The sequence below is a fragment of the Nycticebus coucang genome, chromosome 20 (assembly GCF_027406575.1).
Source record: "Nycticebus coucang isolate mNycCou1 chromosome 20, mNycCou1.pri, whole genome shotgun sequence".
In the NCBI taxonomy this organism is placed as follows: domain Eukaryota; kingdom Metazoa; phylum Chordata; class Mammalia; order Primates; family Lorisidae; genus Nycticebus; species Nycticebus coucang.
The window spans coordinates 45,748,327-45,771,232 of NC_069799.1; the positions used below are offsets into that span (position 1 = coordinate 45,748,327).

The 22,906-nt window shown below is 43.7% G+C and overlaps 1 protein-coding gene across 3 annotated transcripts in view; it reads left to right on the forward strand.

The window, feature by feature from the left end:
• The first annotated feature begins 2,847 nt into the window (after positions 1 to 2,847).
• Positions 2,848 to 22,906, forward strand: part of MAP3K8 (mitogen-activated protein kinase kinase kinase 8) — a 28,041-nt gene continuing 7,982 nt past the window's right edge. Inside the window, exons 1-5 of one of the 3 annotated variants that reach the window (XM_053573172.1) lie at positions 2,848 to 3,442; positions 7,535 to 7,893; positions 16,143 to 16,310; positions 19,154 to 19,415; positions 20,275 to 20,381. In XM_053573172.1, coding sequence (XP_053429147.1) covers positions 7,558 to 7,893; positions 16,143 to 16,310; positions 19,154 to 19,415; positions 20,275 to 20,381 — 873 coding nt within the window. In that variant the 5' untranslated portion in view covers positions 2,848 to 3,442; positions 7,535 to 7,557. Of the gene's footprint in view, positions 3,443 to 3,481; positions 3,837 to 5,867; positions 6,014 to 7,534; positions 7,894 to 16,142; positions 16,311 to 19,153; positions 19,416 to 20,274; positions 20,382 to 22,906 lie in introns of those variants that run through there. The other 2 variants (XM_053573173.1, XM_053573174.1) reach the window with 2 other exon arrangements.

A 22,906-nucleotide genomic window follows, 5' to 3' on the forward strand; every position in this document is an offset into this window, starting at 1 on the left:
CTGTTTACTTTCTTATCTAAAGGTGATTCTAAGTATGGTTCCTTGGGAGGCTGAGGCAGGAGTACAGTCGAGCCCAGGAGTCGAGGCTGCAGTGAGCTATGATTGCACCACTGCACTCCAGCCTGGGTGACAGAGCAGGACCCTGTCTCTAAAAAGAAAAATTTTAAAGTGGGAAGGCATCATTGATCCAGCATCTTAATTAGCAAATGTATACATGAGGCCTGCAGGAAAGTATCCAGGCATTGTTAATACTACTTTTTATATTACATGGCTGAATACTTTCAGCCCTCCAGAAAGTATTGCAGTATTGCCCGTGTGTGTATAAAACGATTTCAACATAAAGCAATATAGAAAAAAGTCATACTAATGAAATCAGGCTCAGGTTTCTCTTAAACTTAAAAATATCCAATTTCAAGCTTTATTCACATTCAGTATAATCTTCTTTCTGTAATTTGTACTTTATTATTATTATTTTAAAACAGAAACATACTTTCCACTGATCTATAGCAGCTCCTAATTTATTCCAGTTTATTTTAGTCATAAAATTACACATTTTGTGACTATGCAAAGACTGGAAAACAGTGCCCTGTATTATATTGACTAGTATAGAACCCCATTTCTGGTTACAGGTATTCACGGGTCAACCCGGATTTTCAAACTGCAGATTATGATTGGATTGTCCCAACCTGGGAGCGCAGAAAGCCTTTTCCAGGTAAACCGAAACCAGTTGCAACCCCATTTGCAAGTGCATTTTGTCGTCAGCCGAGAGCTTCTATGTTTGTAATGCACTTCAGAGTGACTTGTAGAATAACCCCCCCGTGGTTGCGCTCGCTCTGGCTCAGCCGGCTTCTGATTGGCAAGCTTGAAACTGGCCTAGCTAGCATGATGGATTGTTTTTGTAGGCCTATGTCCAAAAGGCCTGGGGGTGAGATGGGGGTTGGGGGGAATTCAAGGAGTCCAAAAAACTTGTAATTTTCAGTTGTTCTCTGGCTTTTGGTCTCTTAGAGGACTCCAGCTTCAATCTTTGTTAGACTTCAAACATGTTTTAAAGTAAAACCTCCAACGAATGGAATCTGCTTTTGCGTAAGTCAGGAGCGGCCCAAGAGACCCTGCTAGGTCAGCTATTTCACCAGCTACCTAGAACTGGGCTATCTATAGGAGACCTCTATGTAGGAAGTAAGGCTAATACTTAGTTCCCAGCAGATTGGGTGTGGTTATAATGAGCTCATTCAGGGGAGGCGGGGCGCGGTTCCATGGTTCTATTTTTAGAATGCTTATAAAGTTCATCCTTTGCTGCCTAAATACAACAAATACGGGAGAGGCCTTTCACGTTACAATTAGAGGTAACCACCTGCTAACCTAGTATCCAGCGAAAAGGCCAAAGGGGTGCTTTGAAGTAGTTGGGTTTCAGCTGAGACTATGATAACCGGCTTTAGCCGGTGCCAAATTCCACCGAGTCGCGTGCAGGCCAGCGGGGCTTCTCCCCAGCCGCGGCATGGGCTGCTTCTGCGGAGTCAATGCTGCGGGGTTGGTGGCAGCTGCTCTCCCTCCCTCCAATACCAGAAAGGCCCAGCCTCCACGAAGGAGGTGCAAGGGACCCCCAGGAGATTTCAAGGGGATTGCAAACGTCGCGCCTCATCCAAGTCAACAGCACTCACCTACCTCTCACATTTAAAATAGTTCAGAGGGTGACAAAGCGCCAATTCAGTCATTGGCCCTTGCCATTTTGTATTTGCCAGCTGGACTTGCTTGTCTGCAAAGCTGAGGTCCTAGAGCGAGGGCCTTACTTGTCACCTCAGCTAGCCTAAGTCTTCTAGCAATTGTCTTTTGTCTTCTCCGGGTGGGAATAGCAATTTACTTTCCGCCGAAGAACCGCAGAGAGCTCTAGAGCCAGGCGGAGGTAGTTTTGAAACTGCAGTAAGGTAATGAATGCGCCTGGGTATTGCAGAGAGCAAAACGTGCACCCAGATTCAGGCTGAGTTTGAATGTGGCCTCGGCCTGGGAAGCCCAGTGAAGGTCCCCGTCAGTAAAACAGAGGGGATGCCAACTTGATGTTACTTAGCTCTCGTGCCCTGGGCTATCTTGCAAAACGTCTGGCTCTTAGGAGGTGCTAGAAACAGGAGAAAAATGCGGGGAGGGGGCGGGGGTTGAGTTGCAATTGCGCAGGTATTGAGAATGCTCCCCCACCCCCAGAGAGGATTTCGGGGTGGGGGTAAGGGGAGGGAGGTGCTTCTCCCTAGAACTCTTCCGGTTTCACCTGGAGCGAGCAATTGTCACTCAAGAAGGAAAACCCCAGATTAGCGGATGGGGCTCAGGGTTAATAGGAGTAAGAGATAGGTATAGGTACACTTCTTAATGAGGCGGGGTCACAAAATGCCCAGCTCCAGTTTAGTCCTTAAAGAACAAAACCAGGTTCTGCTGGCAGCGCGCACGGATCCCCTTCGGGTGTTCAACCTGCAGGTTCCAGGCCCACCTGGCGCCAGCCTCCCCCACGTCTTTCAACCCCAGCCGGTGTGTGCGGACCACGGTCACCGCGCTATTTGTGCGAGGACCTGAACCGAACTCTGGGCGGGTCGCGGCCGCGCTACCCGAAACTGGATGAATGGACGCGGTTCCGAGAAGCCGGAGGTGCCGGTGCTTCCCGTAGCTCAGCTGAGAGCACGCGGCGCCTCTGTCCCCCGGGAGTGGGGCCCAAGGACAAAGTTCTCGCACACCCTGGAACGTGGTATCCCGGCCAGAGCCGGGGACACCAGCGGAAGGGGGCGGGAGGGCGCACCCTGGGATACACGATCTTCCCACGAGACCGGGCAAGGTCACCGTCCGGGTTTCCAACTCTGCCATTAGTACGTTCTCCTTCACCAGTTCCGGGGGAAACTCGTCGGTGTCCCGGACCCTCGACTGCGGCTGTGGCTGCGGCTGCTGTCCTGCGCCCCCGTCCGACCGCCCTCCCACCGCTGTGCGGGTCCGACTCTCGCACCCTCCCCGCGCGACGCTCGGCTCCTCCCGGTCCCGCCTTCTCCGCCCGGGCGCCCGAGGGCAACGGAGGGTGGGGGGAGGGCGGAATTTCCCAGTGGGGGGGGGCTCTGGTTTCCTTTGCCACCGGCCAGTCTCTTTCTGTTTACGGAGAGAAAGGGGAAATGGAAAAGGCGGGGAGGCGGCGGCCGGCCTCCGCTGCGCCGCCCCTGGGCTGGCTCAGACGCCGTGAGTCAGGGGCCGACCAGGGCGGGCTGTGCGCGCCGGCAGCCCGGAGCTCACTTGTCCGCTCCGCTTCGGAGGACACGCCACGCTCTGGGGCCTGACGCCCTGGCTCCCGCTTCTGCCGCCGCGGGACTCCGGTGGCCCGGCGCGCCCGGCTCCCGAGGGCCAGCCACCAGCTGCGCTCCGAGTCGTCGGGGAGCAGCGACTGGAGCGCTCGGCCTGCGGGGCAACGCGGAGGCCACAGGTAACCCAGAGTTTCAGGCGTCGGGAGTGTCTTTAGGATTGTCCTCCACATGGGTGCCCTGGGGGTTCCCACCCAGAACTGGAGGATGCCCCGGCAGAGGGAAGAACTCCCGGGCTAGGGGAGGTGGGGGCGTGCCCGGGGCCAGCGCGGTGGCGCTTGTGTGGGTCGAGCTGGTAGCTGGTAGCTGGCTGCAGCCGGGCGCAGCTGGAAAGCACCTTACGCAAGGGTCTCACGGGTTGCAGACTCCTCCCTCTTCCTTGTCCTTCCCGGATCCCCAGCGCCTGGACAGCGTCCGTCTGGGCAGCGCGTGGGTCAGCAGGGACCCGCTGCTGCTGTCACCTGGCCTCCCGCCGCGGACGCCACGGGACGGCTGCATTCTCGCTGCCGAGCCCCGGTGAGTGCAGCTTGGATGCTGGAAAGACCCGCCCAAATGATAGGTGCTTTTATAATTTAGGAGCTTTTAAAGTTCCCTTGGCTTTGGGGGCCGGGAGGGAGTAGGGCTGAGGGTTGGTGGAGCAGAGAGAGCCTTTTGAATAGTTGAACGTTAATGTCATGTTTATAAACCAGACTCTATTCTGTGATTAAAAGGTAATTATAGCAGAACACGAAAAGGGGACTTTTGGTCGAAGAAAGAATAAATGCTAAGAGAAGAAAGGTTGTTTCACAGAAGTTTTGTGTTTTTTTTTCCCCTCCACTGATAATGTGATGTTGGGATTCCGAAACGTTTCTAACTCTGGGTAGAATGAAGATTAGAAAGAAATATAGAACCCCCAGGGATTGTCCCTGAAGTTAACCGGGGGAGGCCGCTAGCTGTCTTTACTTGAAATGTTGCAATGCTGTCTGTTTCCCTTTGGGGAGGGATAAAAGGCTGCTTGCTCTTGATAAAAACAGGGGAAGACACGCTAGAGCAGCTTCTCACACCTGAGTCGTATTTGCCAAGTAAGGTATAACAATCCAACTCCCTGGATGGACTGAGGTCCCTGTGCATTTTCTTTTCCAGAAGTTGGCCTTTGGAGACTTCGTCTTGTACTGAGGCATCTAAAGATATTGAAGCAGAATGATAATGCTTCTGTATGGCTGCAATGCATCATACTAGGGCTTTTTGAGACCAAAAATATAACAAGAGATGTGCCCCAGGGGTTAATGTACTATTTTGGAAGAAAAAAATCTTTTAAATGGGAAGTAACAAGAGGTATAAGCATCCTTTGTTAGGCAGAAGTTTAAGTCTGTACTATGAAGCCACTTCCACACACCAGGAAACACTCAAAATTTTATGGAGATGTGTTTAGCCAAAAGTATTAAGTTCATGTTTAGGAATAGAATTATCTTGTGATTTTACTACCTGTTTCTGAAATAATTTGAGTAAACGATTTTGACTAATTTGCACGTCTATTTCTAAAATTGGTGTCATTTTCTATTCTGTTAGGAAGTAAGAATTTCATAAGGATTTTCATTATGAATTGTGTTGGGGACTGGGAATCATCTTATAAAAGTCTTTATTTCTAAATAAGAATGCCTTCACAAGCCTCACTTTTCTGGATAGGTACTGGTCATGAATCACTCAGAAACCATTAGCATGCGGTCTCCTTAATTAAGACCCCAAAAGTGCTCCGGCTTTTTGCAGGAGCATTTAGCAGGCAGATTGGTCAGTGAGGTTGCCAAGGAGAACAGATTGGTGTGACAGAAGCCCAGTGTTGCTAAGGAATTAATGAGGGCCCTGAGGAAAGTGTCAGTGTCAAACACTCCTCCACTTCCCCTGTAGTCCTTCTTCCCTCCCTTCTCTCTTTCCTAGCAACTGGCAGTTTAGGGGTGTGCGTGTGTGCTCTTGGGTTCTACACATAAATGCTCTGAAATTTTCTGCAGAATTTAAAAACCAAAATCAGTCTTTCTGTCTGAATCAGCTGTGTGAATTTGAACTGTGTGGACTATTTCCCTCTCTTTCTTGAGTCATGTTAGTACCGGACCTTTATTTTCTGTGAAGTCATCCATTTGATAAATAACCTGGATCTTTTCAGCCAGTGGGGTCCCAAAGTGGGCTGCTTTTAACTTCTGTTTTCCCTGTAAATTCTACAAGCAGAAACTGCAACGAATTAGCTCAGTGAAACCAAAGTCAAATGTTCCTCCATTAACCTAAGAAGTACCTTTCCTAACTCAACGGATACCAAGAACCCAAATCAAAGTCTCCTTGAAAGATGTGTGAGATCTCTCTGAGAGGAAGCTGCAGCTCCCACTGTAGATTTAAGGGTGGTGATAACAGTCATCAAAGCATTTGTAGGTTTCTGCCTCCTCCCACCCTTTGTATTTTAGGTACAACCTTTAAGTTTGCTGTGAAGCAAGGGGCGGGGAATAGGTAGCCACATCCCATTTGCAGATAAGAAAGGAGGCTAATTCAGTATATGCAAAACCAGGAATCTGACTCAGTACTTCTCTCTTTCCTGCACACAAACCAACTGCAAATGACACAGCTTATTCACTGTGCACCAGACACTGCAGCAGGCGCTGTGCTTGAACTCATCTGATTCTCAGGACCACCTGGAGAACGCCTCCGTTTTGGAGATGAAGGAAATTGAGGTATAGGAATTTGATCCCAGTCTTGAGGCTAGAGGAATGTTGAACTGCAGGATGATGCTAGACTGTTTTGCTCAGATGCAATTTGTACACCAGCAAATGACCATCTAGTAAGTTAGCGATGGAACTAAATGGCACGGTTCTTGGTCAAGTGAAATTGACTCTGAGGCAGAAGGCTGGATCTTGCATGCAGGTGGTCCTGTGGTCAGACATTTCCTGGAACTTTGAGCTGAAGCTCCAACTTGATCAGAGGTCTGTGGCTTTAGCGCTGAGTTTTGTGTGTGTTCAAGGCTTGTGATTTTAAGGACCTAAAATAGCTTTGTGGAAAGAGGCTGTGCTTTCAGGATACAGCTTACATAGATAAACTGTGCTTCAAAATTCTCTTACATCTCTTAGATTTTTTTATATTTTCAGCTTTAGAATGAAGTTGTTCTAAAGCCCTCAGTGGCACTTTTTACTTTTTGTATTACTTTCTTTTCCTCATCTACAGGTCCCCAAGTGTGGCAGGTGGTTTGTGTGGGAGAACTGAAGTGCAAGTGCAGTTTTTCCTAATATAGTCAGTTGGTCCTACCCATAGCTTGCTTATGGTAGATTTGGCTCTCCTGCTCACTGTCTACTACTCACAGCATCTAGAGCAACGGTTCTCAACCTGTGGATCGCGACCCCTTTTTAACAATGAAAAGACATTGCGGCATTAGGAAAGTTGAGAACCACTGTTCTAGAGGATCATTTGTATATAGGTATTAATCTTCTGGCCCTTCAAGATGTTTGCTTTATACTATTGTGGAATTTTGGTCTCAGGAGGGGACAGCTGAATCATAAGTTAAATCATACTTGCCAGTGGCAGAACTAGGATGGCATCTCTCTGGCTTCCTCCCAGTGAGCTGTTTAACTCATTTATATCACAATTATTCGTGACACTTGATCCGGAACTAGTGCTTATGCACTTGAACTCATTTGCTCCTCCTCCTCATCCTATTTGCTTAGATTGAAATCCCTTGTACATGTTTTCTGTCTTTCAGAGCTTGAATTTTATTTGCCAGGTTAGTTCTGGAATTTAGTAAAGTTGTTCTTTTTATTTTAAAGTCACCAAAGACAGAAAAAAAAAAAAAAAAAGCCAGGGTGATTCTTGCAGAGAACAACTGGGTTGTGCAAGGTTGAAAGCTGTGAAGAGTCAGAAGCCTGAGCTCTTCACAGATTCCTGAGCTGGTCTTTCTCGGTATTTGTGTTTAGTGAAAGTTTGTTCTCAGTGGCTCTAGCTGGTGCCACCACTCTGTGAGGAAGAGCAAGCTCTCTCAACTCAGATTTCCCCTCTCTGCAAAGTGAGCTGGACTGAAGGTTATCTCAGGTACCTTTCAACTCTGCACTGTCAACATGAATTCACACACACAGTTAGCACAGAGCTCTCCTTTCCTACCTTCAAGGGGGCAGAAACCTAGTCCGAATCCTTGTATGTCAGTTTCCCATTGGTCTTGCGTGCCAAGACAAACATCCTAAACTAAGTATTTGTGTTTTCTTTTGTAGACGCTGCAGAAATTGCAACAGTGATGGAGGACATGAGCACTGGAAGTGACAATAAAGAAGAAATTGATTTACTGCTTAACCATCTAAACATGTCCGATGTGATAGACATTATGGAAAATCTTTATGCAAGTGAAGAGCCAGCAGTTTATGAACCTGGTCTGATGACCTTGTGTCAAGACAGTAACCAAAACGACGAGCGGTCGGAGTCTCTGCTGCTTAGTGGCCAAGAGGTGCCTTGCTTGTCATCGGTCAGATACGGAACCGTGGAGGATTTGCTTGCATTCGCAAACCACATATCCAACACTGCAAAGCATTTTTATGGACACCGACCACAGGAATCTGGGATTTTATTAAATATGGTATGTTTTTCCTGCCCAACTGAGTGCTATGTGCCCAGCTTTACCAACTCACCTGGCAGCCAGTCTAAACCAAGTTCAAATGCCATTCTGCATTAAATGAGCTTCAATGCATTTGAACTTGGTTTAGACTGGCTGCCGGGTATGAGGTTTAAATACATAATTATCAGTAAGAATCACCTCCATGTTAAAGATACAATAAAGTCCTCGTTAAAAGTTCCATTTAAAGAATTCTGCCGTATTTTAGTAGTAGTTCTACAAATAGGTAATTAAGAGAAATACATTTTATTTACTTATTTTTTAAATTTTTTTAAAAATTTTTATTTTTTTGAGACAGAGTCTCACTTCGTCACCCTTGGTAGAGTGCTGTGACATCACAGCTCACAGCAACCTCAAATCCTTGGGCTCAAGTGATACTTTTGTTTCAGCCTCCTGAGTAGCTGTGACTACAGGCGCTCGCCACAATGCCCAGCTATTTTTTTTTTTAGAGATGAAGCCTTGCTCTGGCTCAGGCTGAACTCATGAGCTCAGGTGATCCACCTACCTCTGCCTCCCAGAGTGCTAGGATTACAGGCGTGAGCCACCGTGCACGGCCTCGAGAAATGTATTTTAATAACTCACTTAAAAGCTCATTCATCAGTTGTGCAGAAGGGAAAGGCTTAATGAAAATACTTGGAGAGGGGAATAAACACTTTGTCTCTAATTAATATTCTTGGATGCTGAATTATTTGTTTTTTCTTGTTGCATCTTGAAATGTTAATACTGGCTATTATAAAGTTCTTTTTAAAATGTAGTTTGTAGGGAGTAAATAGCTATCCACAAATTCCCTCTCTTTAATTGGCAAGGTATGAATGACAAATGATATACTTGGTTAGTCATCCCAAGTATGCAAATAATCCAAAATATTGTGGCAACACTTAGTTGCCACAGTAGTAGATCAGGTGATGTGTTTAGGTGTGTCTGCAATTCTGTCAGATTTTAGTATGTCATAGGTGAATACAGATGCTAGGTAAAGGTAGTCTAATTTTTTTTTTTTTTTCTTGAGGCAGAGTCTCATTACGTTGCCCTCAGTAGAGTGCTGTGGCATCACAGCTCACAGCAACCTCAAACTCCGAAGCCCAAGTGATTCTCCTGCCTCAGTCTCCCAAGTAGCTGGAACTACAGGCCCCCACCACAACGCCTGGGCATTTTTTTGGTTGTAGTTGTCATTGTTGTTTGGCAGGCCCATGCTGGGTTCGAACCTGCCAGCTCTGGTGCATGTGGCTGGCTCCCTAGCCACTGAGCTACAGGCACTGAGCCGGTAGTCTAATTTTTTAAAGAACGCTTTGCAAAAGAATAGGTGGTAGGTTACAAAACATATTTATTGATGAAAGTGACTCCCTTTTCTTCAGTATCATGTGTCTGAAGGGCAAAATGGCTGCTATCGAAAGTAGGTGTTAAATGAGTAAAGAATTGAAACACAGTACTTGATTATGTTGTTTTGTTTTTGCATACCACATTCTTTTAATTAAAAACAACACAGTAATGTAGGTCAGCTATGTAGTGAATTGTTTTGGTAGAAGCCAGTTGTGTTCATCTATAGCTTGGTATGGAACAACATTACCTTTTCTATTATTGTGTGATCTGCTTTGGTATGGATATGCCAAGCTGTATTTAATAATTGCCTAAGTACTTTACATTCAGAATATTACTTCCTTTTATAAATGGGAAATAGTAATTTGAATAAGGAGCAAATTTTGGTTGTCTTAGCTAAAGGATAGCTGGAAAACTCTGGTTCAAAGTAATGTATGTATCTATGGTGAGAAATGTAATTTTATATTCCTCTCATTTTTTACATAATTTATTTGTTCGATTGAGTATCTGAAGTGAATAATTATAGAATAAACAAATGATTGTTACTTGTGAATATACAGAGATTTAAGGATATTTGGCCAATCCCGTGCGGTTGATGAGAGGTGGGCCATAAAACTATAATTACAATGTACAGTATAGAGGATTGAACATCATGCTTGATCACAGTCACCAATTTCAGACCTCATCTGAGGAATTGCTGAGAATAAGACCATTTCCTGGCAAGCCTTGAAATCTCTTGTGACTTGGAAGGCAAACCACCAAATAACTCAGTAATTCCGGAGGAGTTATGATCAGTCCTGTAGTAGGAAGGCTGAGTACAGAAAGAAATTCAGGACAATTATAAGAAATACAAAGAAAGAGCCTCTTGAAGTTTTTAAGAAATAGGATCAGAGAAGCTAATGAAGAAAGAGAGAGAAAGTAAGACATTCATTTGAAAAGGAAGAGGGGGCGGTGCCTGTGGCTCAAAGGAGTAGGGCACAGGCCCCATATACCGGAGGTGGCGGGTTCAAACCCAGCCTTGGCCAAAAGCTGCAAAAATAATAAATAAATAAATAAATAAAAATTAAAAGGAAGAGGAAATTTTGTCAGCAAAGGGTAAGAGTAAAATGTTGTCACTACTCTCCACAAGCCAATGTTCTATAAAGGAACAAGTGTATAATTAAGGAGAAAATTTAAGCATAAGATTTATCATAAAAGCAGGATTTTTGAAAATGTAAAAAATTTTTTTTATTTTAAAACGATCAAGAATATAAAATATAAAATAAGAAAACTAAAAACAATGGAATAAGAGGAGGGCCTTAAAATCCACAGGAAGATAGACCTGGCTTCTCTAGGCAAATCAACCCAGTGGTCGATGGCTCTAAGGTGCCTGGGCATGTGGCTCAGCTCTACGGTTAACTTTCCTGTCACTGACATTAAAGATCATACACATCCCTCTGACCGCTAGGAACCCGTCATAGCATAAATAATGGCTGAGGAACTGGGATTGCCGTCTGTAATTGTAGCCAATCTGAGACAAGACGGGGAAGGAGGCAAGGCTTGCTTGTGACTCCTGTTTATCCTCAGTGATACTCTTGGAACCATCATCCTATGCTCAAGACCTTTCTCTTCCCATCATACTCCACCTGCTACCCTAAAACACGTAACTTTTCTGAGTTTCATTAGTCTCTCTCTGTCTCTTGGCTTTGGATATAACAGCTGATTATCCCAGACAGATTGATTCCAAGATAAAATCCATTCGTACAATGTATCTATAAAAGGAGGAAAACCTTTCATTGGAGTGTCCACCCACTCATTAGCTAGGACATTTACAGGATATCAAGTCCTTTACCAGGTGCTAGTGACACAGTGGTGGACAGTCTGTGCCTCGGCGAGCTTATTGCCTGGTGCATGTGGGAGGGAAGCGAAAAGACAATTGTAGGCTGGACAGGTGGCTTACACCTATAATCCTCTGGGAGGCCCAGGAGGAAAGATTCCTTGAGCTGAGAAGTTCAAGACCACCCTGATCAAGAGCCAGACCCAGTCTCTACTGAAAATAGAAAAATTAGTTGGCTGTCATGGAGGGCAGTCCCAGGTACTCGGGAGGCTGAGACAGAAGGATTGCTTGAACCCAAGAGTTTGAGGATGCTGTGAGCTAGGGTGACACCATGGCACTCTAGCCTGGGTAACAGAGTGTGACTCTGTCTCACACACACACACACAAAAAAAAAAAAAAAAGAGAAAGAAAGAAAGAAGAAAAGGCAATTGTAATGCAGTGTGCTACTATTACTTTGAGAATGCGGAGAGGACTACCTCACACAGCCATCAGCATGGGTAGAGAGAAGGGAGGATGTTAGCACAGGCATCCAGAAAGGATTTGATGTCTAAGCAGAGGTATGAAACATTGAGTTGGACTTAGCCAGATGAAATAAGGAGTGTTCCAAAGGAAGAGAACAGCGTGTGCCGGGGCCTGGAGGCACAGAGACCTGTTGTGTTCAGGCAGCCAACAGCCACAACACCATAGAGTTAATTAGGCAGGGTGCAGAACCAAGAGTTACAAAAATATACTGAAGCATAGGGAGGTTGGATGGTAGTGTTTGCCTGTGTGAGTATATGTTATCTTCCTAAAAGTAACATATGTTAAAGATTCTGCTGTCATCCAGCAAGACCTGGGAGAAGAAACTGTAGGAGACTTAGGCTTTGTGTAAGAGAGCTGCAAGTAATTTATAATCTGTGCCAATTCATGACCTGATCTGGGAATGAATAATCTAAAATCGGTTCCAAGCGCTCAACTGTTCAGTGGTTTTGTGGAGAACTGAAGGCCCCTTGAAGGATTTACTCAACAGCTGTGGGCGTGAGATGCTGGAGATTTGTTTTTCGGGGTTAGTCATGGAGTTAGGATTCTCCACCACCTTCTTCTTGTAAGGTTGAAAAAACCCTCAGAGATCCTTGAGGCCAACCCTCGGTCTGCTGCTGGATTCACCCCATTGTCTTGTCCGGTAACTGGTGGAGGATTTTGGTTTGTGCTTGAAAGTCTGGGATCAGGAGCTCATCACATACTGGAGCATTGAGTTTCAAATTTGTTCATTTCTGATCATGAGAAAATTCTTCCTTATATGGAACTAAAATCCATCTCAGACCCCTTAGTCTAAGACCTACTTTTTTGGCTATAAAATGGTGTATCTAATGGAACTGATGAAGAATGCAGGTTGTGGCTTGAAGTGCCTTCCTTGGTAGGTAGCTCAGCTCTGAAATGGATTAGCTGTGTGATCTGAAGCTGGTTATTTCTCTCCCCGTAGGCCTCAGTTTACTCTTCAGTGAAATGGGTATTATTATAGCACTTACTCTGTAGGGTGGAAACAAATAATAAACACATTTGCAGTGTGTGACCTGCTTACACAAGTGTTTTAATGACTATGAGCCATTGTGGTAGTTGTTGTTGTATACAAGTGTTATTTGCTTTCATTACAATAGTCCTTCCAATATTTTTTAAAAAAAAATTTGCATGTTCCCTAGATCTTCTCTCTCCTTTCACAAACATTTCTAACTGTGGCTGCTACTTCTAATGTGTTGTGTTATCACTCCTCAGCCCCTTGGTAGTGCCCTTTGAACTCAAGCCTGTAGCAGTGGCTGTCTACAAGCCCAGAATCTGAACATGGGGATACATTTGTTGTGACTAGCAGAACAGGAAAGAGCTAGCTTTGCATTTGTTCTAGAAAGTATGCCCGTGTTAATGGTACCCAGGATCACATCTGTTTCATAGCAGGTCTCTTGTGGAATTTATTCTTACTAAAATATCTAAGACTTGTTGTTCATGGCTGCTACTGGGCCCAATTTAGTATAGATGACAGTGATCTGGGCGAGGAAATAGGAAGTGTGTTTACAATATCTGCATTTAAAGATGGCTTTGGTTAAGTTGAAAAAATGGCAGATATGAACAACAAAGATTCCCCAAGATTGTTTGGTAGGGCTCCTACAAAGAAGAGGCAGAGGAGGAGGAAAGAGAAAGAAAGAGAAAGAAGAATCTCAAATCCAAATAGGGATGGTCTGTGGCTAAAGGAAGAACCAGGGACTTTGCAGAACTGCAAGCCATCAGGAGTGGCCCACCGCACTGGAAGTTCAGGTCCTGTCCACAGAGGAGCCATGGAAAAATCATGGGACATTCTGAGGAGGGTCCCAGAATGCAGAGTTGTAAAGCAGGGGTGAGGCAACTTGCAATATTTCATCTATAGAAGAGAAGGCTAAGGGATGCTCTGTAAATAGGTAAACATATAAGCACCTGGATTATAGTAACCTTGCTTTTAATAGCTGGGTTTTCATCATAGCTTGGTTTTAATTATAGCCTTACAGAAGATGAAAAGCTCTTATCCCAAGACTAGGAGCTCTGGGGTCAGACACACCTGAGTTCGAATCTTAGCTCTGACACCGACCAGCAAGTTACTTAACTTCTTGGTGTCAGTTTCTTTGTCTGACATGGAGATAAGCATAATACTTACCTCTGGAGGTTTGTTGTGTGCTTTGATGAGATGATGTATTAAAGTTCTGAACGCAGTGCTGTGATTAGCTTTCAACATATGGCTGCTATTGTTAACCTTGGTCCTTTTGGACTCAGTAGGAGGATACTGGGTCAAGTGGGGTCGTAACAAATTTAGGTTGGATAAAACTTTGGTGAAAGAGACATAAACACCAAGACAGTTAACTGGAACGTGTGCTGAAGTTGGGTCTATACATATTTAGTACCAAGAAAGGGGTAGACAACTAGTGTGATTATTGAGTGTCATGAGAAGGATTCTGTCCCAACATAAAAGGGGACCAAATTCACTACTCTTTCAGCTGCTGCAAAAGAGGCCTCCAGCCATCAGAGGTGACACATTTCTTGAAAGAAGGTTGTATTTCAAACAAAGCAAAACTGGGATCTGTATTTATTCATGTTCTCTCTGGATTCCACACCGCAGAAGCACTCAGTAAATATTTAGTTGTTAAATTGAGTGACTTCACATTTTTTTTTTTTTTTTTTTTATTGTTGGGGATTCTGACTTCACATTTCTAAGCACTGAAGTTATTCTCTGTTGCATTCCCTGACTAATAGTGAACACATCTGTTTGTGAGATGTGTAGCTAAAATTAGCAAAGAGCTGAATGAATGGGCCTTATGGTTGCTAGAACTATTCCCGTAGCAGCAGCCAAGTGAGGAGTTCCGTGCATCTGCACGGGAATCAGTTCATTCTTTTCCCGTGTGGTGGATCTGGGAATTTGCCACATTCCCCTGCAGCTTCTTCTGTACTTGAAATAAATCAAGTTCTCAACTCCTTCATCCAGGCTGGAGTGCAGTGGTGTCATCACAGCTCTGTAGCCTCAAACTCCTGGGCTCAAGCAAATCTCTGGCCTCAGTCTCCTAAGTAGCTGGGACTACAGGCATGTGCCACCATGCTTGGCTAATTTTTTAATTATTTGTTTGTTTATTTATTTATTTATTTATTTTTGGCAGAGATGAGTCTCAACTGTGTTGCTTTTTTTTTTTTTTGTTATGAGACAGAGTCTCACTCGGTTACCCTGGGTATAGTTCCATGGCATCTTAGCTCTCAGCAACCTCATGTGTTCAAGTGATCCTCTTGCCTCAGCCTCCCAAGTAGCTGGGACTACAGGCACCTACTGCAACACCCAGCTGTTCTTTAGAGACGAGTCTCACTCTGGCTTAGGCTGGTCTCAAACCTGTGATCTCAGGCAATCCACCCTCCTCGGCCTCCCAAGTGCTAGGATTATAGGCGTAAACTACCTCACCCAGCCTGTGTTGCTGGTCTTAAATTCCTGGCCTTAACTCATCCCCCTCCCAAACTCATCTTCCCAAAGTGCTGGGATTACAGGCATGAGCCACCAAGCTTGACCCTTTGATAGTTTTATAATTTCTGAATCCATAATCTGAAGTTGTACTATTACTAATTTCAATTAGGAAAAACTAATATTCCTGAGACTTTTTATCCCTTGAAAGAACACTTTAGCCTATAGGCACTTATTTCAGATTATATTTTCTGTGGATGCCCATATGAATTTGTTCTAAACTTAATTATATATATTTTACCTTTTAATTTTTTCTCTCCTTAAAAATTGAGGTGTGCTTTATATACAGCAAAACACACAGATCTTAAATGTGCAATTTGATGAGTTTTGACAAATGCATACACCCTTATAACCCACATTGCTATTAGTATATAGCAGATCTCTTAATTTTTGAGTTGAGTGGTTTTGAACCTCTAAGTGTCTTCTTGCTTGTGAACTCTTGGAGGTCAGGGTCACCTGTCTCGTGTACATGGTAGGCTCCTCACCAAACACAGTGCCTAGCTCCAGTTATGCACGCAATGGATATTAAATGAGTAATTGAATGAGAAACAATTCTGCCCTTACTTTATTTACATAGCATTGTCAACTCATAGGTCTGGCATAAGACATTGTTTTCCAAAATCTGTCATGATCGTAGGTTAATTTCCACGCTCTCTCTCCATGTATCATAGGTGAGTAACAGCTATGCAGACTAACAGGTTAGCACATTTTAATAGAAGCAAGTCAACCTCCCGGCACGGTTTATATTTATGCAATCTTTATTTTCAGGCTTTTGGTGGCTGTGGTCATGCTCCCTTAGATAGATCATTTTTAAAGTTCTATTTGGCAATGAATTACTCATGAGTAGATGGAAATGTGATCAGGTCTGCCCAGGGATGTGTGGATCGGTTACATGCTTTCTCTGACTTGCTCAAGATCTAAATATAGTCTCTGTACAATGTTACAATTATGCAGTGATATGAATTTCAAGCACTGTGTATAAAAATGTTTCTAAAATACCCAGTTTCCAAATAGAGGAGAGGGTCTTAGAAAAAGCCAACTTTGCCGAAATTCTGACCCTCTTGCTTTTTTATCTTGTCACAGGTCATCACTCCCCAGAATGGACGCTACCAAATAGACTCTGATGTTCTCCTGATCCCTTGGAAACTGACCTACAGGAATATTGGCTCCGATTTCATTCCTCGAGGGGCCTTTGGAAAAGTATACTTAGCGCAAGATATAAAGACAAAGAAAAGGATGGCGTGTAAGCTGGTACGTGTTCTCTAACCAGACAACCTGCCCCGCATTTTATCATTTTGATTTGTGTGTGTTTGTTCATCTGTCTTAACCAAAGGTTCTCACCCTTCAACTGGATCTTATCTGAGGGTGCTTTTCACCAAAGCGTTTGTTTCTCTGGATTTGTTTGGTACCTGGGGGCCATTCAGCCCCTAAATCTCTCCTTAAAAAGGACCATGGTTGACTTTAATCCAGAGGATTAAAAAGAAAGTGCTTATTTAGCACTGACTTGGAATGTGGAGGGGAGTGATCCTGTAATGTAAGAGCAACTCCCACTCACGGGGGAAGGGGGTCTGGCAGAGAAGCAGAAACTGAGAAGGAGAAAGGCTTCTTGGGGCTGTAGATTGAAAGAGCTGAACTGAAATAACACCAATGATCACAAACAGCCCGTTCTTTCTTAGTAAACAATAACTTCTAAGGTGCTGCCACTTTGGAAAACTCTGTCTGCCTGTACTGAGTCTTTATACACCCTGTGACCCAACAGTTCCGTCTCCTGCAGGTGCACTCAACAGAAGCATGTCTACGTGGTCACCAAAAACTAGAAACTGTGTGCTTGGGTACTGGCATGTTCATGTCAGCACTCTTTGTAACTTGAAAATTCCCAGATGCTAGAAAAGGGTATAGTTACACAATAGAATATCGGATACATGATTTCCAGCTATAATAGTGGAGATGAATCTTATAAGCCTTTATGTGGTTGATCCAGAGCACTAAGACACAAAATAAGACCTATTGTATGAGAGTCCTTTTATATAAAGGGCAAAAACAGGCAAAGCAAATCATTTGTCCATTCAGTTGATAATTCATTGAGCTTGACACCATCATTGTATTTTTCTGTATGTTTATGTTGCTTTACTTACATGTGTTTGTTTGTTTATTTATTTATTGAGACAAAGTCTCACTCTTTCACCCTGGGTAGAGTGCAGTGGCATCATCATGGCTCACAGCAACCTCATTCTCTCTCATGTGATCTTCTTGCTTTAGCCTTCCCAATAACTTGGACTATAGGCACCCACCAGAAAGCCCAGCTAGTGTTTCTACTTTTATTTATTTATTTATTTATTTTGAGACAGAATCTTAAGCTGTCACCCTGGGCAGAGTGCCATGGCATCACAGCTCACAGCAACCCCCAAACTCTTGGGCTTAAGCGATTCTCTTGTCTCAGCCTCCCAAGTAGCTGGGACTATAGGCACCTGCCACAGCACCCAGCAATTTTTGTTGTTGTTGTTGTTGCAGTTGTCATTGTTGTTTTAGCTGGCCCAAGCTGGGTTTGAACCCACCAGCCTTGGTGTACGTGGCCATTGCCCTAACCACTGAGCTACAGGTGCTCCAAAGTGTTTCTGCTTTTTTAGTAGAGACAGGGTTTTTTTCTTGCTTAGGCTGGTCTTGAACTCCTGTGCTCAAGCAATCTACCTGCCTTAGCCTCCCAGAGTGCTAGGTTACAGGTGTGAGCCACCACACCCTGCCTTTAATTACATTTATTAAAAGAACAACCAACTAAAATACACTCACTTTCAACTTAACAAAAAATAAGAAGTAATTGCTGAATAGCATGTCTCTAATCATAATTAAAAGACCAACAATGTGTCAGCTTCACTTATTCTTTGATAAAGATTTGCCTGAGGATCTGTTATGATAAGGGAAGAAACAAGGAGAGTTGTAGTCAACCTTTTGAAGCTACATTTAGCAGGGGTGTCCCACTTGTGCCCATGGGCCACTTGCTGATTTTTGGAAGACTGTTTCTCTTATCTGTGGTGTCAGATATCTTGAAAACTATACATGAACTGTTTGTTTTACTCACCAGCTACCCTAGTGCATGTGTATTTAATGTGCAGCCCGAGAGAGCTCTAATTCTTCTAATTTGCAGCAGAGAGGGGCAAAAAAAAGGTAGAATCCCTGATGTAGAAGATACATGTCCAAGTTGTTGTTAACAACCTGGGGACATTTTGCAAAGATTTAGAACCACAGCGTCCTGTTTTTCAGTCTCATCCCCCAGAGCCAGAGAACATAGCTTTGTGGGTTTGTTTTCCTTGTCCTGCGCTCAACACTTGTAAGCTGCATTTTTTTCTTAAAAAAAGAAAATCATATAGGTGTCAAACCCCCCAAACACATTCAAAAGGATAGAAGCTGAAGAATAAGATTCCCCTGCCATGAGGCACTACTATAAATGGGTTCTTATGTAGTCACGGAAATTTCTATGCAAGTGTGTGCGTTCAGTTTGAAAAGTTTTTACAAATGGAAACATAAAACGTGTACTTCTGCAGCCTGCTCTTTTCACCTTGCCCTATATTTTGGAGACCTCTCCAAGTTTACCCGCACTCAAAGTGCGACTTCCTTCTTTACTAATAACTGTCTGAGTTTTCAGGGAATGAATGGCTCACTGGTGCTTATTTTAAGTGCGTTGCTAAAGCATGAACATTGGGACCAAAGACTTCATCTTGTCTCACAACAAGTTAAAATTTTAAAACTAGATCCCCAAATCTAGATACTTTGGAAATTTTGTGTCTAATAGGTGCGAAATAATTCCTCCTCTTTTGATTCACTCGTGATTTTAAAATTTTGGCTGGATCCCTATATTCTAAATGAAAATGATACTTCACTATATATTTTCTAAAATTTTGTTGTTCTGAATATTTTACCTACAGCTGATATCATGTGAAGGCAGGTCTGGGATGAACATTGTCATAATTTGGGAGGTACAGTTTTATACAGGTCACAGTATCCTGGAGGGCTTTTATTTGTCTTCTGGTTTGTGTATTGAGCTGCATCACCTATTTTTTAAGATTACTTAGAATCGTATTCATATTTTTGTGTTCTAGATCCCAGTAGATCAATTTAAGCCATCTGATGTAGAAATCCAGGCTTGCTTCCGGCACGAAAACATCGCTGAATTATATGGCGCAGTCCTATGGGGTGAAACTGTCCATCTCTTTATGGAAGCAGGCGAAGGGGGATCTGTTTTGGAGAAACTGGAGAGCTGTGGACCAATGAGAGAATTTGAAATTATTTGGGTGACAAAGCATGTTCTTAAAGGACTGGATTTTCTACACTCGAAGAAAGTGATTCACCATGACATTAAACGTGAGTATCTTTGGACATATCCCTTTTCGGCTTAAAGAGACTGATTAGGCAACCAGCAGGCCCTCGGTGGCAGGGAAGACAGTTTCCTTAAAGTACCGTCCAGCTTCCTTCTCTGAAATGCAACCGGAGACATGTCATTTATGCAAACCTTCAAAGAAAGCTTTCTAGAAGTCGTATACAGTGAAGAAATAGGCAAGAAGCCGACTGTGACCTTTAATAGCTAGGGCTAAGGGTGGCGCCTGTGGCTCAGTGAGTAGGGTGCTGGCCCCATATACCGAGGGTGGCGGGTTCAAACCCGGCCCCGGCCAAACTGCAACAAAAAAATAGCAAAGTGTTGTGGCGGGCGCCTGTAGTCCCAGCTGCTCAGGAGGCTGAGGCAAGAGAATCACGTAAGCCCAAGAGCTGGAGGTTGCTGTGAGCCGTGTAACGCCACGGCACTCTACCAAGGGCAGTAAAGTGAGACTCTGTCTCTACAATAAAAAAAAAAAATAGCTAGGGCTAAATTGGACTAGTGCAACTTTCATTGGGAGGAAAAAAGTGGGTATTTTATTTTAATGTTTTAGTAAAGCAGCTTGATTATGATATACTTATATCTTAGAATTTAAAACTCAAGCCATCGGAGCATTGTTAATGAGTATGATCATTTCCACCCACATTGACTACATTCTTGACAGATGTGGAATGATTTTCTTTTAAACTCTCACCAAAATTCATCCTCCTCTTTTGAATATAATACGCCCCTCTCATGAGGGAAAGCATTTTGATCTTTTCTGATTTGAGACTCATTATTGTTTTGGGTGATGTTTTCATTTATGTATACATAGAAAATTTTATGCTAAAAATGTTTCTCTCCTTATAGCTAGCAACATTGTCTTCATGTCCACAAAAGCTGTGCTGGTGGATTTTGGTCTGAGTGTTCAAATGACTGAAGATATCTATTTTCCTAAGGATCTCCGAGGAACAGAGGTAATTATATTCACACAGAAATGCTTAATATTAAGAATTAAAAGAAAAAAGAATTCTGGAATTACTGTGGGAAAGGACAAAGAAAGGAAAGAATATCATTGCATTAAATCATCGTCATCATTATTGTTATTGGAAGAAATTTAACTAACTCTTGGTCTGTGCCAAGTAGTTAAGTTTAGCACATTATTTTTTATTACTGCATTATTTATGATACCTAATAATATCTGTAATATATCCAATTGTGTATAATAGAAAACAGTGTAATATCAAAATAGATTTAACCATATTTCAGCTTTAAAAACAATTATGGTGTCATAGCCATAGTGTTACAGCTCACAGCAACCTCCAACTCTTGGGCTTAAGCAATTCTCTTCCCTCAGCCACCCAAGTAGCTAGGACTACAGGCACCTGCCACAATGCCCGGCTATTTTTTGGTCATAGTTGTCATTGTTGTTTAGCAGTCCCAGGATGGGTTTGAACCTGCCTCAGCCGGCACCCCTAACTGCTGAGCTATGGGCGCCGAGCCAGGTTCAGTAATTTAAATGAATGATATTATTTAATCTAACAACATTATGATTCCTAAGTATTATTATTATTCTAGGTAGATACTGTTATTATTCCCATTTTATAATAAAGGAAATGAGCTTGAAGAAATTGAAAGAAAGTACCCAAAATTCCTGAGCTAGTGACAGACCTCAGTTCTTTCTGAGTCTAAGCCTAAGGTCTAATTGCAATGTAACTTTTTTTTTTTTTGTAGAGACAGAGTCTCACTTTATTGCCCTTGGTAGAGCACCATGGCGTCACACAGCTCACAGCAACCTCCAGCTCTTGGCTTAAGCTGTCTCTTGCCTCAGCCTCCCAAGCAGCTGGGACTACAGGCGCCTGCCACAACGCCCCGCTATTTTTTTTTTTGTTGTTGTTGTTGCAGTTTGGCCGGGGCTGGGTTTGAACCCACCGCCCTCGGTATGTGGGGCCGGCGCCCTACTCACTGAGCCACAGGCACCGCCCTGCAATGTAACTTTTTAACAGAACTATTGTATTATGCATTTATCTTACTGATATAATTAATACCACTGAATGTCGGCTCAGTTACAGTTTTCATTATCATGGTCACTAATATTCATTGAGGACTGACCACAAAGCCCAATCTCTAATCCCAGGGATTCTATAATAAACCTCATCTCGTGAGCAGAAAAACAAAAACAAAAACTTATTTAAAGATATAAAATAGCTATAATATTTAACTCATCTGTGCTGCAAACGAATAAACCAAAACCAAAACCAAAAAATTCTTTCCCGAATCTAAATGAGATGTTGCAAAATGCATTCATGGGCTTCCAAAAATACACATTTAAATTAACGTTCACTGGGCGGCACCTAGGGCTCAGTGGGTAAGGCGCCGGCCCCATATACCGAGGGTGGCGGGTTCAAACCCGGCCCTTGCCAAATTGCAACCAAAAAATAGCAGGGCGTTGTGGCAGGCGCCTGTAGTCCCAGCTACTTGGGAGGCTGAGGCAGGAGAATCGCTTAAGCCCAGGAATTGGAGGTTGCTGTGAGCTGTGTGAGGCCACGGCACTCTACCGAGGGCCATCAAGTGAGACTCTGTCTCTACAAAAAAAAAATAAAATAAAATAAATTAGCGTTCACATTATTAGGGTGGCTGGTTGGTTGATTTAGCAAGAACTCATTGAGCAATGGCTGTGTGGCAGGCTGTTGTGGGGACCAGGGAGGACGCATGGGACCAGGCCAATGAGCACTGTGCCTCAGTGGTACTTCAGGGCTCCCCTCTCTTTGGTGAGAGGACCTATTTTAAATGTACCTGAATTACTGAAAGAGGGACAGTTTAATTCACAGTAGGGTGTGATGGGTACAGACTTAAACTCAGTTTTTTGTGAGTCTAAGTTTAATGGCAATGTAATTTTTTAATAAAACCAATAGATTATTAGTTGAGGTTAGATGTAACTGGGAAGGCAAAAGGGTGTAAAAAGGGTGTAAAAGCTGACTCTCTGGCTTCTTCAGCCCACTGGGGCAAGCTCCACAGCCTGTGCCCTTCTCTTCACTGGCAGTGCCCATAGGGATAAGAGTGGGAGTCTTAGGCTGCACTTGTGCCTGAAGGTTACTAGGCCAGCCTTGATGTTCAACCAGGTGACAGTCTGGCTAGTGCAGGTGTTGCACTGAACTGCATTGCACTGACAAAATACTTGTCTTCCTTTTTTTCTTTCCTTTCCTTCCCCTCCCTCACTCCCTCCCTTCCTTCTTTCCTTCCATTTTGAGACAGAGTCTCACTTTGCAGTGGCATCAGCCTAGCTCACAGCAACCTCAAATTCCTGAGCTCAAGTGATCTTCCTGCCTCAGCCTCCTGAGTAGCGGAGTCTATAGGTGCCCACCACAATGCCTGGCTAATTTTTCTATTTTTAGTAGAGACAGGGTCTCCCTCTTGCTCAGGTTGGTCTGGAACTCCTGAGCTCAAGGAATCCTTCTATCTCAGCCTCCAGTGCTAGGATTACAGGCATGAGCCACTATTT